Source organism: Diplotaxodon limnothrissa, linkage group LG19, assembly GCF_057381915.1.
Source record: "Diplotaxodon limnothrissa isolate DT_005_m linkage group LG19, D_limnothrissa_male_GT1.1, whole genome shotgun sequence".
Taxonomy (NCBI): domain Eukaryota; kingdom Metazoa; phylum Chordata; class Actinopteri; order Cichliformes; family Cichlidae; genus Diplotaxodon; species Diplotaxodon limnothrissa.
Window position 1 is genome coordinate 8,559,769 of NC_140614.1, and position 18,814 is coordinate 8,578,582.

Consider the following 18,814-nt stretch of genomic DNA (forward strand, 5'->3'; position numbering starts at 1 on the left):
GTCACTTTGGTTTATAATTGTTCCTCATTATGTGGTACAGACAGGCGGACTTGCATTTGAAGGAATTACTCACTTAGCTTAATAACTATAGTGATCTTCTCATCTAAAATGATTGAAATGCTGCTTTAAAGAGACTTCTGGCTGCTCTGATGCCTCTTATGACACACTCGAGCACTGGACAACAAACAGCGTTTTGTTTTTTTACATAAATTTACATAAATTTCTCTGCTCAGAATAATCTACTCATTCCTTCATGTTCTGTCTTTATCGTACCCCCCTCTCGTCTCGGGGTGTGATGTTTATGCAGTATGTTTGTTTACTCTTTTGCAGCTTGTCAGTGTAATGGTCACAGCCAGTGTGTCAACGAAAGCATCTGTGAGAAGTGCGAGGACCTGACAACCGGCCGACACTGCGAGAGCTGCATCTCCGGCTTCTACGGAGATCCGACCAACGGGGGCAGCTGCCAGCGTGAGTATCCGTGGGCCGTTCGGCACGACGCTAAATCAGCCAGTCGGTATTTCGGCACGAGGCTTCATTTAACTTGTCAGTATTTTACAGTCCATTTTTATGTCAGCCGTTTTCCTGATTCCTCGCTGCACCGTAAAGCCTTCCCAGGGATATTAAAGATTTACTCCTTTACAGCTAATGCTGACAGTCAGTCAGTCGGACAACAAATCAATTGTCTATTCCTTCGACAGGTTAATTTAGATTACAGGTATATTACAGCCACAGTGTATGTTGTGTGATTTTTACTTTTTATGCCTCCCTCTGGTATGTACATATATTTATTAAGTTCTGCGTCTGTGACAGTCAATCAATAACCTGTCCTGTCTCCATTCAGCATCGCTATCTTGTCAGCGTGCCCCCTTGGGGACATTAAAGGCATGCTTTACTTCACAGCTAATTGGTTTGACTCAAGAGGCATTATGTGGACAAGTAAAAAGTACACAGTCAGTGCCTCAAAATGGAGATTATTATCAAATAATCAAGATGACACGTGTGACTAAATGATGATAAATCATAAGGTGGCTCTTTTCTTCCAAGTCCCCCACTGTTAGCAGACTTGTATGTATTTCACAGCTGTTTCTACCAAAGGGGTGAGTCATTTTAAGAATGATAAATGAGGATGAATTAATATAAAGGATGATGCGCATTAATGTTTGTGCAGGCACCTTAAAATGGGTCTTTTAAAAATCATCAAGCCTAATAGACATTTCACACGTGTTCACATACAAGACGGTTCTCTCTTGGGAGATGGAAAGTTGTTCTTCTCCTGGAGAGTGCTGCCTCGTTGCGATGTGATGGGCCAGATTGCCATGACTGCTGGTGTGCCTGTGTAGTTAACATAGTTTCCGAGGATGAGGCCTTTTTTTTGAGTCTCTAGGTGCAGCGGCCTCATGGGAATCTTTGAGCTTTTCAGTTAGATTTCAAATCCTGGACTCACGTGCTTCGTACACCTTCCGAACACAATCCGATGATAGTGGTGGGAAAAACCGTTGCGTAGCCACCGTTGCAAATTATTGGCCACAAGCTAGCTTAAAAAGATGTAAGAATTAGATGTTAAGCTTTAAACAGCATGGGGAAGCTGAGAGGTGGTGCTGTGCAATGCTTTATTTTTTAAAGCACAGATGTTAGAGTTGCACATACATGTATGTTCATGTATGGCTTCACCACCTTACTTTGGTGTATGGCAGACCAAGGGTCACATAAATAAATTCAAAAAACTGACAGTAATTCTGGCCTCTGGCTCTAATGCAAGTACTGTTTGGACAACAACACATAAAGCAAAATCTATACTTCCTGGTGCAAAACAGTCTAAAGGTAAAAACTATATCCTGAATCTTTGCTGATTCCCATCCATTTGTCCAGGTTTGACCTGTAAAGGGCCTGTTCTGGCTCGTGGGACACATGTTTGACAACCCGGGTTTAAATGAACTAAATAATGTGCTGGATGCTGTTTGTGCAGAATATTTTTATATGCACTGACAGTAATGATTCATCTGGAATGATTGTTATCAGAGATACGTTAAACATTCAGTCATATTGTAAAAAAAATCAACTGTAGAACTCATAACTGTGTTTAATAGATGAAATAAGAGCTTTTTCACTTGCGCAATATTATGAGAACTCAAAGGTGTGTAGCCTTAAGAAAAGCACTTCTCTGTGATATTAATCTGGTTCAATTTGCCAGTAAGCTTGAAGACTGGACACTAGAGCAATGGAAAAGATCATGCAGTCATTTGTATTATTGTAGTGTCTTTGCCTTGCAATATAAAGCTCCTTGAGGTGACTGTTGTGATTTAGCAATATATAAATTGAATTGAATTAAATTGACCTTTTCCATAGTGGTTTGTACATCAGGGTAAGAAGTGAAGCCGATGAGGTGAAGCACCCCTCATGCCTCATGCTCACAGCCTGTGGGGACGGTGTTATTATGCAGGGTCAGCTGGACCACCTGGATATACTGCACGATGGATTCTTTTTTTTCATTCAGAGAGCATGAGACATTGTCACACATGGATTAGCCAGCACAGAGCGCAGACTTTAACCCCACTGAGAATCTTTGGGATGTACATGAGAAGACTTAATGCAGCAGAGGCGGTCCAATGAAATATTAGCGGCGGACTTTGAATCCTCATCCTGACCACCAAGCTGGAAGTGACAAGATAAAAAACAGAGCTTCACTATTATCACGCAGGGCAAAATGATTGAATACAGGAAGAGGCCATTAATGGAGTCTGTAGGTCTTATAGGTTATGAATGTGCTGAATCAAGTTAATCAGTCATTAGATTATTTATATATGTGTAATATATTCACTCTACTGTGCAAGTCTTGTGTGTGGTTGCTGCAATGATAAGTAAAATAATTTATTTATCTATTTATTTATTTTTTCAGCCTGCAAGTGCAATGGCCACGCAAGCATGTGCAACCCTAACAATGGCAAGTGCTTCTGTACCACCAAGGGCATCAAAGGAGACAGATGCCACCTGTGAGTTTCACATTTCATGATGCTCGCCTGTCTCTCTGTCCTCTTTTTCACTCATGCGATGTCTGAAGTCTTTACTGTAATATTTTGCACCCCTAGAATTCAGATTGCTTGTGGGGTACCGTAGACTTTATTTTCTAGTTTGTCTCTGTGCAGCAGATCCATTATGTGTTACACCCAGAGAATCTGACAGCACAGTAGTGGTACCGGTCTATAGAAAACCCTCAAATAGCCTTTTTTAACTTTTTCTAGGATTTTTTTCTTGAAGATGGTCCTTTGTGATAGTACTAGGGCTGAACGATTATGGAAAATCTAATTGCGATTTTTTTGCCCCAATATTGCAATTGCGATATGCGATTATTTTTTAAGGTCTTTGTCTTCTGTATTATTAAACAAAGACAAGCAATACATCATATAGTATGGCCAATACTATATTACATTAATTTTAAACTGTTCTTTCCTGGAAGACAGACCTCTGTTATGATGACATGAGGTGATGCATGAATTGATGACTGACATTTTTATTTAACTACTTCAATCACAACAGTATATTTGAACATACACAATAGTTTATTTTTAGCTTACAAACATCTGAGCATAAAGTGCTGACAAGGAACCCTGGTGTAAACATTAAAATGAAAGTCAGTACAATGTGCAGATTGCAGAAATATACATAAAAAAAATCAGTGGCTTTACCACACTCAGTTTTTCGACATCTGTGAACTACTAGACAGTCATTCAATTAAAAAATAATATTAAATAAATAAAACTAATAAATAAAAAATACACACATCTTACTGATCTCTGCAGTCAGTAACATTACACATAAAGTGCAAACATAATAGCAATTGTATAAACACACACACAAACACGCCTTTAAAATTTAAAGGCGTGAAATTGGACGGTCTAGTTCTGATTAGCGTCACCGCTGTCTCGGTGGAGTTTAATAAACTCGGCCGTCTGCTTCTTGCTATCTAAAATATAACCAGACACTGGTGTAAATTCTCGACTGTCTCATACTTCTGTTTAATAAGTTTTCTGTTTGACGTTTAGTCAGCTGTGTGAAAACCAAGGAGGAACCCACCCGGGGGATTAATAAAGTTTTATTTTATCTAATCTAATAACTTTAATCTCAGCCAAACCGATTTACTCACGAACAAACAAAACACTGAAAAAAGCCCAACAATAACATTTTTAGGTTGTCTAAGTGACTTATATATTACGTTTAACCCGAGCAGCGAAACTCCGCGGTGATCTGAAAATGATGTGCCGGGAGTTGTGCCGTTCTCGGCCGCATCAGTAACCCTCGAGCTCCCGGCTAGCTGTCGAGCTGGTGGGTAGCAGACGCCTCTGAAAACGTCGAAGCACTTTTGCAAATATGGGATATCTTGATAAACCGAGCAGATATTTGATGTTTACACAACTACTTTCTCACCTGAAAATATGTTAAAAGTTTTTTTTGTGACCCAGAAAGATTAGTATGAGTAATTTTAAAACTTAGTAGCGGCCGCCATTGCTGGAAACTGGAGTTTGGCTGGGCCGCGCTATGAATTCTGGGATATGGTAGTAATTTGGACAGCCTTCGGCACGTCGCTGTGACGTAATCGGTCTACAAATGCGGCCTCAGGAGGATGCAGCCCATGAATTTGGACATGTCCAGAGTATAATCGCAGCCTTTGCGGTTAGAAAATTGCACTTGATCATGTCGCGATATTATCGCAAATGCGATATATCGTTCAGCCCTAGATAGTACGGGCTTGTAGTTCAGCACTTTGGGGATCAAAGCTGGTAACTGGTCAATCACAGGCATCAAGGCTTCTGCAATCTGTGTACCGTGAAAACAACATTCAGTGACGAGTAAAAGTGTGAATTCCTTTTAATGATTTAGTCAACTTCTCCAAAAATTAACAGCATACATGTATTTGTCAGTTGTTGAGCTAACCCAAGAACGAGCCTGTCAAACCACCAGCAGATTGAGAAATGGGTTTCCAGTAATCAACAACCTTTATGTGCAAAATTGCTGAACCACATGAACTTCAGTGGGTTTTTTTCCTCCCCTGAAATGTTATTTTCCAGACCTGTAAAGCCACATGTTGAGATTTCAAAATGAGAAACTCTAACCATGGCACAGCGCAGCAGCAGCTGTTCATTAGCGCTTGCAGCTATATTTTTAGTACTTGTCTTAACCCTGGACTTCATTATCAGAAGGTTTTCCAAAATCCATTTAAAAAGTTGAGATAAGGTTTCACAAATGATTGGTCATCAGTATGAAAATGAGGCCTTTTTTTCGCCTTATTAAATTTCTTTAAAGATTTCGTAGGCACACGTTTCCTGTGAATTCCCATCACGCTCACTCAGTCTCCTTTTAATCTTTTTTTTTTTATTCTTTTACACTGTGGTGTTACTTCCTGGCTGAAGGTTAACACTTCTCTTCCCTCTTTCCTTTCTTTCTGACTTTTCTACCATCCCTGTTCATCTTTCCCTCTCCTCTCTTCAGGTGTGAAGTCGAGAACCGCTACCAAGGCAACCCCCTCAAAGGAACATGCTATTGTAAGTGGAATTACAATTACTAACGTCAGTAAAGGGGTTTGTGTGTGCGTGCGTGTGCGGTGTCACATTAAGAGAGCACTATGAGGTCTGAATCTCTTCCTTGTTCATGTCAGTGGCAAGACAGCAACACGGCTCCTAAATCAAAGCAGTTTGATGTTTAAAAAATAACATCCAGAGCCAGAGCTGCTCTTTTAACCCTTTAAAACCGGTCAGAGCGGGCACGCTCCGTTTTGCGTAACTATTTTTAAATCCCGGTAGCACTGCGACCACGTGAGCTAGCGCAATAATTTTTTTTGCATATGAAACCGGAGGAGTTGTACTTACATCTTATGCCATCAGCTTGTCCTCGATCGGTTTCCTTCCACATATAGCTTTGCCAAAAACTGCATAAAAAGCGCTTGCAGGAACAAAAACATAATATTCCAGAAACTCTCTTTGCCGATCCGATCAGCTGTTCGTAACACTTCCTACGTCCATCAGCGTGAACTATCGCATGTCCGCCATGACCTGCCCAAAACCGGAAGTGACGTCATTTTCGCGGAAATGTAGTTTTTTACCATCAAGGCCTCATGAGCTTATACTGATGTTTTTAAAAGTTATGTTTGACTTTATGACTTTCTGTGTCGTTTCTGGGATGCTTAGGACTCAAATTGCACTGCTGGAAATAGTTTATTTTGATGCATATGCTGCTTTTTTGCAAATTTGCATTATAATATTTATTTTCCTTTTTCCTGCAGTGTATAAAAATTGGTGTATTTCAAAAATAAAACTATGAAGACACTCAAAATAAATTTCCTGTGGTGGGAAACTAGTTTGTGCAACTTTTTTGTATTTACAGTTTTGAGCCTCTTAAATTTCTCTAACTAGAAATATATGTTAAAAAACAAAAACGATTTTCAATTTTTTTGAAGTTTATTGCACTTTTTTGCAATTTATGTAATTACTATGCACTTAATGCATGCATATTATTAAAATTTAGGCTGTAATGGTTGTATTGATGTATAGCAACTTGAAATGCTCCAAAAAATGGCACTACAGCAAGTAAAAATATAATATAAGCTCTGGCGGACTTGGTTCTATGGTAGGTCTTAAAGGGTTAAACAAGTCGCAGGTGGAAAGAATTGAAAGTGAGACGCAGATGAAATTGCCAAAAAAATGCATGTAAGCTTATAAAGGACCGTCTTGCTCTTTTTGCACCTGTGATAAGTCATTTTGCAGACAGATTGCAGTACAGCGGTCCTGCCATTTTTAATCTCATTATCTGATGATTATGGAGGCTAAAGTGATGTCACGTTTGTCTAATCATCAGTACTTTCTAACCCAAACAAGCTATAAATCATGTTGGACTGTATAGTGTTAAATTTTCACACTGATGGAGGAACTAGGTCATCCATTGTGCTGCTTTAAAAAAAAAAAAAAAAAAAAAAGTATTTGTTTTTATTACCCTGTATTCTGCTAAGGTGTGAAAATGTTTCTAAGGCATAAATGAGCAGGAACATTAAGTGTTATCCATATTTACCCTGAATTAATTGGATAGTTTGTTAAAAATCAATCAACTGTAAATTCATTCCTCATCAGATTATTAATCTATAATGGAATTTAACAGCTAGTGTTCAGACACAGCTTATTTTTGGTAGCAGCTGTTGCTATTTGTGGTTGTAGCAAACGCCCCCGTCATCCAAACACACTGCAACTTTAATAAAGAAGTCGGGCAGTAATTTGTAATTGGGAATTTTCAATCAGCCTGTGAGCCACGGTGATCTGATTTTCTGCTTCGCACAATATGAGTCTACGTCCCCACTGTGTTCGTTCGGTTACCTTGCTGGGAGCTTAGAGGCGTGCTGCCAGTCACTGCCAGCTCACCGTGGCTGCTCCTTCTTGTCCCATTACTCCCTGTAATATTTCAAAACGACCTGCTGTCAAAAAAATGCCAGCAGGGACTGTTGTTTTGTATGTGCGTTGGTGGGGAACAGTAGTGGCAAGCGCTCGGTTCCTGACACAAGCTGCATTTCCTGTTACTACCTAATAATAAAAATAAACTCATGTCTGCCGGTTACATTCCTTTTAATGTGAAGTTGAAGCAGTTGGGAATGTTTTCTGTACATTAGACGTTAATTACATTAGTGTTTTTTAATGACAGCACCATGTACTATTATTCAAATATCTATAAAGCTTTTGATCAGTGTTACCCTTGCTGTATGGAGAGGAAACAAACTAACAAATAAAACCCTCCAATTTTTCCAAGTACGTGATCCAGCTGTTTAAATTGATTTTTGACTGAAGTTGAACTTTTTTGTTGAACTTTTTGTTGAGGTGGGATTATTTTATGTTTACTTATTTTCGAGATTTGGCCCCATCTAAATCGCTCTTATCCAGATTATTTGAGTGGAACTGTAACTGCAGAATAACCCCTGGCGTCTGAATGCGTCCGTCTCCCGTGTTTTGTTGCGCTGTCCTGAAAGTGACCTTCAGCTGTAATTTACCGCTAGCTGACACGCTGTCATGTAACCCATCCTCTGTCCTGACCTTCATCACAGAGCACGCTCCAAAATCCTCAGGTCTCGAATCGAATGTTTGAAACGGGGAAAGAATGGGAGTAATTTTCTGAAACCATGTTCTTGTGTGACTTTCAAACTAGACTGATTGAGTTGTTCTTCTGCTTCTTTTTGTAATCCCCACCACATTCCTCCCACGCTGGCTCACTGGCTTCAAACAGACACGCTCCTCATCGACTACCAGTTCACCTTCAGCCTGTCGCAGGAAGACGACCGCTACTACACGGCCATCAACTTTGTGGCCACACCTGAGGAGGTATGTGTCTAACAGTGAGCACCCCACCGCCACAGCAGCTGTCACTTCTGTGAGGATTAGAAAGTTTACAGTTGTTGTCGAACAAATAGGCTCACTTCTTTGTCATTTTAGGGATAACTTAGATGGTAGTTCAGTAGTTTACATGCACACCGATTGTACTGGACAGGCAGGAAGCACGGTGACGCCAAAACTAACTTCAAAATAAAATAAGAATCAGTATTTAATAATCACTCAACAAACTGAGTCGACTGGTTTACTATGTTCCCTGCAGGAAAGTTTCCTCGCTGATAAGCTGGTGATCAGAGCGAAGAGTAATGTGGCCACTCATCAGAGAGTCAGTCACACAGATGTTTTTACAGCAAACAAAAGCTTGTCTGGTCGTGTTTACCTGGCTGCAGCATCTGGGGCCAAAATTGAAACATAAGCATCTGATTAAATGTTCCAGATGGTATTTTTCCCCTGACAAAGCTTCTACTAAAGATTTACAAATACACAATCGGCTACAGGGGAAGCTCAACTCTTACAGCAAATCACAACATATTTCGATATATATTTAGCAAATCCAGGAAACTTGTGGTGAAGTTGAATTTTTAGCTGTTTGAGTTGTTCCGCAGTTATTTAGTAAATCAGAAACCAAAAGATCGTTTACAAAATATAGAATTGAGCAGACGATTTCAAAGTCAAGACAAAGCGATGATAACATCTGTGACGCACATGTGTAACAATAAATAGTGAAGACATCTGGATTTCTCGCCGTCTAGCTTCAGCCGGCTTCGCTGAAGCTGTTGAAATGTTAATTGTTGCCTTTTTTTTCTTTAATAAATGATTGATTCATGAACGCCGGCTTTCAGTTAGTGAGTAAACATCAATTACATCTCAGCTTACATCTGTTTGACATTATTTGAGCTTCACTTACAGTGAATGTGATACATACAGTGTTCAGCTGCGGTGCTTATTCAAACATTTGATTTGTTAATTCGGCCTCCCATTAGCTCTGCAAATTTGCTCTGGTCTGCAATACAGTAAGTGCTTGTGCAGCTACAAAGTGATACCGGAGGAGTGAACAAAGTCGCTGCTCTGCAGTTACAGTAAAACGTAAGGGCTTTCCTGGTCTGTGTGCTACGAGCAGTTTGTTTTTCGTTTACTCTGGTGGTTGCAGTAAAAAACGGACTCGCCCATCTTCACTGAATTGCGGTTCGACCACTATGGGGCACGTGGGGGAAATGACACCAGTAAACTGATGATGATGACTTGTCCGTGTTTCTGTCCTCAGCCAAACCGAGATCTAGACATGTTCATAAATGCCTCCAAGAACTTCAATCTGAATGTAACCTGGGCCACCAGCTTCACCGGTAAGTCTCAACAAAGCCCCTTATTAGTGCTGCTCAACGAATTAGTCAATGAGCTAATGATTGGCCAGTGATTGAAATATGCACTCAAGTGTTTAAATTAAGGCTTAAAATGATAAATATTACTGATTTTCTCAGACAAAGAAAGTGAAGATGACTGGTTTTATATTCATGTAATAACAAGTTAATGACAAGGTTTTGTTTTGTTTTTTGTCACCATGTTCACAGCTGTTTAAAAATAATATGAAAAGTCACCTGTCTTTCCATTGTAGTAGTTTCTGCACCAGGAGATTTACAAATGTGAAGTAATGCAGATATTTCACATTTGTTGTGTCAATAAAATTCCACCAGACACTGGAGCAGAAATGAGAAATTCTCCTTTTCTTTTTGTCTTGTCTTGTTTTTTCTTTTTTTTTTTAAATAATTTCCTCCATCATCTATAACTTTTGTATGATTTGACATTTTTGTCCTGTCTTCCCTTTCCCCTTTCTTCTCCTCTTTTCTTTATCATCCTGTTATTTCTATTTTCTGTATTCCTATTTTCTCCCTCCATCTCTGTCCCTTTTTTGTGTCACCCAGCGGGCACCCAGGCCGGAGAGGAGATCCCCATCGTCTCTCGGAGCAACATTAAAGAGTTCAAAGAAAGCTTTTCCAATGAGAACTTTGATTTCCGAAACAGCCCCAACATTACTTTCTTCGTCTACGTCAGTAACTTCACGTGGCCCATCAAGATCCAAGTAAGCAACTCGTACGCTTAACGATAACTGATCCGTTTTTGTTACCATACATATTTGTAAAGCAGGGAGGTAAAGACAGGCTCACTACAGATTAATGCAATACTAAAATTCTGTTCAATTTGTAACTCTATATTTATGATACAGCTCCACTGTGAGCAATACATTTACATAAAAACTGACATGTATTGATGACTCAAATGCCAAAGAAGCGTGATCGATTGTCAGTTTATGGAGTGCTCTTATCTGGGCACATTTACTTCTGCCAGACAGAGTAAGTCATTCATGTGACATCTAAGAATCAGCATTCATTCACTGGTTTGATGAAAGTGAAAAGAATGTTAGATATGAATTTAAAAGTGTTAAAATGAGAAGCTTGGTGTATGACAAAGTGTGGGAAGTAGAATTAATGATGGCCGGAAACCTTAAACGTGACAGGTAGAGAAGGTTGCTTTGTTTCTGTGTCACATATATGAAAAAGGGGACGAGTTTACCAAATGTAGCTTTAAGTCAAATTCACTAATAAACGTGAATTTGCTGTGCAATTGTGTAACTTTATTAGCAGCGTCCTCCTGAAATGCGCCAACAACATCGAAAGTAACATCCTCCTCTCTACCCCTTAACGCTCTTTTGGTCGCTATGGTAACGTGTGAATATTTCTTTCAAAATAAGACACAACTGCAATATGAGTTAACCAAGTTAACGATAAAACCCCAGAAACCATAAATTTCACACCTGAGCCTAAACTCTCGTGGCCCAGTGCTAAATGACCGGGGGTTGGGGACCGCTGACGTAGCGGATCAATACAGGGCGTCCATGACCCTGTTGGGGACACTCCCATAGGGCTTAAATCCAGGGCTCTCCACCTGTTGCTCTTAGAACTGAAGAAGCTTCTCGGATAAGAGGTGAAACGTCTTTAAGACACTTAAATAAGTCCAGAGGCTTTTCTTTCCAAGCTCCTTAGACAACTCTGAGATAAGCAGTATCCGCAATGCTAAAACAACATACAAACATGACACTTTAAAAGCCAAAGACACCTTTATAGAGTTGTAATTTATGTGTTAGCTGTGTGTTGTAGTGGTTACTGCAGTTTTGTTTTTTTTAACTTTTAGAACAATTATCTATGTCAATTTGAAATTTCCTCTGTCACCAGGACAGAGGACAGTTTGCTGACTTTGTTCCAGGCCTCTGAATTATTAAAATTAAACCAGCTTGGTTTGACTGTACAGACAAAACAGCAGTGGTGTTTAATTTTTGCTCGTTTTTGTTATTGTGCAGCATGTAATGGAGCTGTGTTGTTTTTTCAGAAAGTAAGCCTTTTCTTTTCACCTGAAATGAGTTCTTATTGGCTTTATTGCTGACATAGTTAGCAAAATGGTAATCAATACAACACTTTACGTCTCAGTACTCAGCGGCTTTGATTCAAGTAACACTGTAACACAGACTCGGCCCTGATTAAAATGCAGCTGTACTCAGTTGCCTTATGCTTAACGACTGTGTTGTGTTTGAAACGCCTCATACAGCTTTGTATCGACATCCTTACACGTGTAGTTGTCACTGATGTAGGATGTGGCTTGTTTTCTGTGTAGATTCGTAGAGTTCTAATAAAGCATTTCAGGAAATTGCATCTGAAAATGTGCCGTGTGTACATGGGTGTTTGTGCAGGGTGGTATAAACTCCTGCATCAATACAACCTGTTGGTGTAATAAATTAATGTTCTGCCAGGACTGCGCGCTGCTGGAGGGGGAGAGTCACTCTGGGCCTGGCTTCCTGTGCCCGACTGTGTGCCTCTCCAAACAGTTCTGGGAATGATTTTCGGTGGTTGCCCCCCTTGCAAGCTTCTTCCCCCACCTCTCGCCCTCCTCCTGTAGGGGAGGAAAAAAATAAAATCCTGCCTCCATCTACCATATCCTGCCTTGTGAGGGCTTTTAGTTTAGAACACCCAAACTGCTGCCAACCAGCCTCAGGAGGTGCAGCTCCACAGCAGAGCAGAGAGCTTAGCTGACTTAGCTCCCCCCACACCCCACTCGGCCTCTTTTAGGTCCACCTCACCTTCTGCCTTCCTGGGTGGGATCATGTAGAAGATCACCCCTATTTTGAAACTAAAACACAGGTCTGTTGCTATGTTTTTTGGGTTTCTTGCCCCCTACTTTGCACTCGTGGAGTTTTATCTTCGTCAGCGAGGTAACAATTTCTGTTTGGGTTTTTTTTGTTGTTTTTTTTTAAACCACTTCTTCTGACTAATAGTTCTTGATTTTTCCTTTGCCTTTTCTCGCTCTCCTCGCATTCAGCGGTCTGCTGCAGTGTGACACTTGGATACGTGAGCGCGCTTGTGTGTGGAACCGTAGGCGGCAGGTCCTCTGGTGTTGGCAGGCAGAGATCGGCATGCTGGAAAATGGTTCATAAACAGCAACTTAGAAAGAGCAAGGGCAAAGTGGAATGTTAAGTTGAAACACATGCTGCATTCAGAGTGCGCGAAGCTAAGCTCTCTCTCTGAGCTATAGAGGGCTCTCTGTCTTTCTCTTGCTCCCTCTCTTCACACGCCACCTCAAGGTTGCTTCTGTTTGCTTTCACAGGGTTGGAAGTGGCGCTCGAACAGCAGGCGCATCATTTTGAAGGGAATTTGTTTTTTGCTCGTTTTACCTTCGCTCCACTTTGTCCGAACACACGGTTGAGTTCAAGCTTTTTGGAATTATTACACATTTCTTCACATCAGATCAAAAACTTCTAAAAGCCCTGAATTGGATTACAGGACACACCCCGTTGTAATTAGTCTCATTTACCAAATGAGATCTCTCCCAGTGGTCGGAGTGAATTCCGTGATGAGTTCATCAACCGTCGAGCTGCTCGGATCATCAAAGCAGAATCAATTGCAGGGAGATTAGTAAGCCCGGAGTTCTCACACACCTCTTTTCTCCCTTTTTTCCTGATGAAGAATAGATCAGATTTTAATGATGTTTGTAATGAAACACAAATCCCAGACTAATTACATTAAAGACCTGTGATCTCCTGTTCCGTGCCTTAGTGAACATGTCATGATATGGTAGAGATTACAACGGCCTGCAATTTAATACCCCGCCGTGGAGTAGCAGCATCTGTAGCTATCAGCTGACTGCTGCTCTGCATATCTGTACGGACCCGTGTAGCGTTTATCTGGGCCATGCCTCGCTGCCTGGTGGGTGTGTCTTGATAGTGATCGCAGAGAGGTTGGAAAACAGAAGCAGTGGTTTTTGCAGTGACTGATACAACATAAAATTACTGTATAAAAACTAAAGGAAAATGAAAACTTAAAAAGGTACCATGCACATTAATATAGTGGTTATATATGAAAGTATTCTACCTTTAAAAAAATCTACATGTTTAACACCTTAATCTGAGATGCACTAAGATAACAGGAGTAAGTACTTTCCTTAGGAATACCACTTACAGAAATTGATAATTGCGTCACCTTGCAGTAATTGCATAACTCATTTCTAGTTTGTAAAGCAGGTAATTTAGTCTTAATTTAGATTTAAAGACTAATCGTTAGATTCTTTCTTCCTTTTTAAGTTCCTCCTGGCGTGATCGGAGGTGTGGCTCTGTGTTTCTCTTTAAAATATGCCCAATGTTTTTGAACATATTCCTGTTCAGCTCAGAAGCTTTACTTCTTTTTAAAATCTGTCATTTTGGCAGCATGCTGGAGATTATCGTGCCAAATGTTCATGTGACTTGGAGTCATCTTTTAGGCTTTTTACTTTTTTAGCTTTCCCTTTTTTTTAAATCACATTGTTGTTGCCTCGACTTTCCATTTTGGTGTGTGTTTGTCAGTTTAGTCATTCTAAAGGATCGTGCTTGTTCATAAAATGGCAGTACTCCTTTGTTTTGGCTCAGAAACATTTTAAAACATTTGACACTGAAGTAAGTTTGCACAGATTTTACTTACGGATTTTGTTGTTTACTGTACATTTGAAAATCAGCCAGCTACTCATCATTTTCCAGCTAATCTAACTTGCTCAGTACAGTAAAGTAAAACTGTTTACTGACCTTTGAGGCTTCACTTTGACTGTGCTGTTTTGAGAAAAATGTAAATTTTTCTGCAGTGTATGGCTGCAGTGACAGAGCTGCCATGCTGAGGTTTAGCAGGTATAGTGTTGTTTTGTTGATGACGGTTCTTTTTGTGGTGTTGTTTTTGCCCCTGTATCAGGATTAAATCAGTCTGAGTTTGATGGGAGTATTATTACTTCTCCAAGTATTTGGTCACAAACACAAAGCGCTGGACTCTTGATTGTTCCTCAGAAGATGTCAGATTCATTAGATGGTTAAGTCATTTCACACCAAAAAACAGAAAGAGAGAAAACCCTCCAGTACTGTTACAGCAAAAGTCCAGAGTTCACCAACATCATCATACATCATTTGTATACACCAGGGTTGTCAAACATAAGGCCCTGGGGCCAGAATCGGCCCAGCAAAGACTCCAATGTGGCCCACTTTGACCCCCATCTTTGGAAAATGTGACAACACCTATTGCCATTCATACTACACCAAATTAAGTAATAGATGAACAACAGTTAAAACTAGAGATGGACCGATCCGAAATTACGTATCTGTATCGGTCCGATACTGACCTAAATTACTGGATCGGATATCGGAGAGAAATAAAAAATGTAATCAGATCCATTAAATATCACAAAAGCACCTCACAAAACTTGCGACATGGCGTAACTCTGCTCATAACCGTAGCACGTCGGAGCAGTATGCATCACGTGATAGAGCGGCTGTGGCGTGCAAGACTGTCAGCGGTCTGGAGCCTCGCTACCAAACCGGCATCTAACAACAGCTTGATAATCTGTTGTTAGAATTTATTTAATTTTACTTTGTACACCAGGATCTTTTTCTCTGTTGAAGAAAGATGTTGAATCTATTTAATTATTCTTGAAAAATAATTGATTTCTGTGCATTTTTTTTTTCCCCCACCCTGCATCAAATTAAAGTTGATTACGTCGATTAAGCATCATGAGGTGGAGGGTGGTTCCCCCCCCCCCCCCGGGAGTTTGCAACCCTATTAGTTAGGTTGCTTAATATTTCTGCTAAGTACTCTTTAAAATACCAGAATAGGGAGGATAGACTAGGTTTAAGTTTATTAGATTGAACTATGAGATAGTTTGGGTGCAGTGTATTTTTTGCACACAGGTATAACAGAATAGCTTTAGTGTTGTTGTTTATTTAAACTTGAGTATGAACTTATACTAAATGCAGCAAGATATTAAAAATGCCATCTCTAGTTAAAACACAGTGAAAAAACAGGAACTTTCTTATCTCCTGTCAATTTCTGTCTTTGAGGAGTTTTTGGTGAATTAATGTAAATTACTCTCCTGTGTTTGTAATTTCTACCATAAACTTTTCTGCAATTTTCTACATTTATTATTTGTGTTGATAGATTTTTCATTTACTACACAACATTCGTGTAAGTTTGACGATCTGATCGACCGCTTGTCACAATCAGCTGGTTTGTTTTCAGATGTCGTTCACAGCAGCACGATAGAATCCAAAGTTCTACACAGTCCAGCACATTTAAAATGACTTTCCTCTCAGACCCCTTCCTTTATAACAGAACCTGTTGAGCAGGCATCCCTCGCAATGATAACGACACTTTCCTTCAAAACTCCAATATACTTCAAGCAGCTGTCAGAATCCATTAAGGCAGAATATTTCCAATCCTAATGCCCGGCGGCAGGCTGACAGACCCTGCTGTGAGATCCTTTACAACCCCTAAAGATTCACCCTCTGCTGGGCACATAACTAGAGCGTCGCCCAGGCCGCCTGCTGCCACCTTCAGCCTGCCTGTCACTGACAGAGAACCGCACATTGCTGACACTTGAGATTAGCCGCTACAATAACTGTTATCGCACATCTTCCCAGTGCCACAGCCTCCTCACACTGTTCAAAATTGAGTCGAAGCACTAATGGCACGGAGTTATGTCGCTGCTTTTTCTTGTGCTGGACAAATTGGCGTTGTTTTTGATGGGGTGGGGGCAGAGAATTATGAATCTCTAATCAACGAAAAAGAAAAAAAATGCGACGGCTTTGTTAGGACGTTGTCATAAGGCATGCTGGGTTTCAGTGCCCCGACCGACAGGGCTTCTTTGATAATTCTATGCTTCGCTCTTTAAAGAATTCCTGCAATTCGCAGGTTCATAAGCTCTCCGGTGCGTTTTCTCTCAGCCTTTCACTTTTACCCCCACTTTACATTCATGAGGACGAGGAAGTAAAATATTTCCTCCAAACATTTTTCTCTTAATTGCAAATAACCTAATTGGCTTCTTTAAAAATGGAATAATTTCCTGAAATGCCTCCGCAGGGTTTTTATTGAAGATGCATGGATGAATTTTAAGCCTAAGAGTTTGACAATGCTGCATTGTGTAATGTCAAAATCACATATATTACACTGCAGTAAGTTAAACATAGTCTTGTACTTTTAGTTAAAATGAGGCGTTCATGTGTCCTGCCAAAGATTGGCAAACATTTTAATGAACAGACAAACAGCATATTCAAACATTTGGTCTCTTAGTTTGGAATCAGAACGATGCCACCTTGAAACGAAGCCCGCATGTATTTGCACACATTATAGAGGCCACTAGTGCTGACCATTGACTGTAGAACAGTCAATGGTGCTGACCAAGCTGCCATCTTTCTCTCTTCCCGTCTTTCAATGGCTGCTTCAATTTCAGCTTTACCCTCCAAACCAGTGGCGGAGCGGGGGGGTGGCTTACTGGGCTTAAGCCCGGGTTGTTTTTTCAGAAGCCCGGGGTCTTTTGGAGTGTAATTTTTTCATAGTTAGATGCCTGGCTGACAACTGTATAAAACAAAAAACTACACACAATATTCGAAGCACATAGTGCACACTGTGGGAATTTACGACTGTGCGTAAATCCCCCCTAATATTGGTATGATCCGAGCTCAGACACTAAGCGGGGCGGGGCAGCTGCTGCCTGCGCGCTGTTAGAGAAACTGAGCCAGGCAGACAGAGGAGAACTGAAGTTCGACCAGGTACCAAAGCAAATCATTCGTACTGTACAAATAATGTAAATATGACGGTGTATCACAAAAGATTGATGTTAAACTGATCACTTGACCCATATTACGTTACTTTATTCTTCAAGTGAATCAACAAATGGCGAAATGAAAAGCCGAACAACAACAATGCTGTTTCTTTAGAGAGTCTCAGCTTACATGTGTGTTTATTTCATATTTTCAGTTGTTACCCTCCACGGCTAAATAAATCTGTTTCAGTAATGCACTGATATACAAGAATGGACATAAGGAGCTTTCAAAGAAAAAACTCTGGAAGTATTTTATATATTATGCTTTGTACCTTGTTCAGTATATTTCTATGCAAAACAAGAGGAATTTCAATACACAGCAGTATATTCACAGTTTAAACCAGATATTTACACTTTATGGAAAACACAAGAACATTTTTTTTACTGTACAACATCAATTTAGAGTAAACTTGTTTTGTTTTAGATAAATAAATATTGAAATATCTTTTGAATTAGTTAAATGTCAGATAAAGAGAGACAGAGCTTCTAATTTTATCACTTTGATCAAATGTAGGAGTACATATACACTCAGTTTATTGTTAATTAATAAGAAAACTCCAGACGATTCCATTCTGAGCTGAAGAAGCTTCTGATAGGTTAGTAGAGTCCATGTGAGTAAACTGGTGGCACAGCTGTGGATGCATATAAGGCAAAACACAGAGCCTGTTTCTTTGACATGGGAAAATCAAGAGATGTCAACCAAAACACCAGGAAAAGAACTGTGGAGCTCCATAAGTGTGGCTCAGTTTTGAATACAATTTGGTGCCATTTACAATTAAGAAATACAGATAGTTTCTCTCTTTACTCTTAAAGTTAACAAATGTTTTTTATATTTATCAATCTAAAAAAAATAAACATTTAGTCTGATTTGATGTTACAATTAAAAAAGTGTTTGTGTTTTGATCTGAAGAATACATAAATATCTGGTTTCAACTGTATATTTGATGATTGTCAGCACAAAGAGGGAGAGAGAGGAACAGAGAGGGAGAGAGAGAATGAGGACAGAACAGAGATGAACAAGAGCAGGTGAGACACACATGTTAGTCAAATGGTTGTTTACCAAAAGTATCACCGTATCATAGGTACTCGTTTCTTTTTAGGTTTGTTATTTTTCAAGTTATATATTTATTAAGTTTTGCAGGCTTGTTTGAAAAACAAGGCTAAATAATTATATAAACTTTTCTCAATCTAAATATTGTACTTTAGTAGAATTAAAAAATAAGTGTAGTGCAGGTCTATGATGATTTTTAGTGCTACTATCATCTAGTTTTGATTCTGGTTCTGTCTTGGTTAAATCCTCAGTA

At 39.8% G+C, this 18,814-nt stretch overlaps 1 protein-coding gene across 4 annotated transcripts in view; it reads left to right on the top strand.

Moving 5' to 3' along the window:
• The window catches only part of atrn (attractin), a 142,166-nt gene that overhangs the window by 52,501 nt on the left and 70,851 nt on the right, over positions 1 to 18,814 (top strand). For all 4 annotated transcript variants that reach the window (XM_085342960.1, XM_085342959.1, XM_085342961.1 and 1 more), the window contains exons 19-24: positions 331 to 468; positions 2,897 to 2,990; positions 5,485 to 5,537; positions 8,254 to 8,348; positions 9,622 to 9,700; positions 10,277 to 10,434. In XM_085342960.1, the coding sequence (XP_085199086.1) occupies positions 331 to 468; positions 2,897 to 2,990; positions 5,485 to 5,537; positions 8,254 to 8,348; positions 9,622 to 9,700; positions 10,277 to 10,434 (617 nt within the window). The remainder of the gene's footprint in view (positions 1 to 330; positions 469 to 2,896; positions 2,991 to 5,484; positions 5,538 to 8,253; positions 8,349 to 9,621; positions 9,701 to 10,276; positions 10,435 to 18,814) is intronic.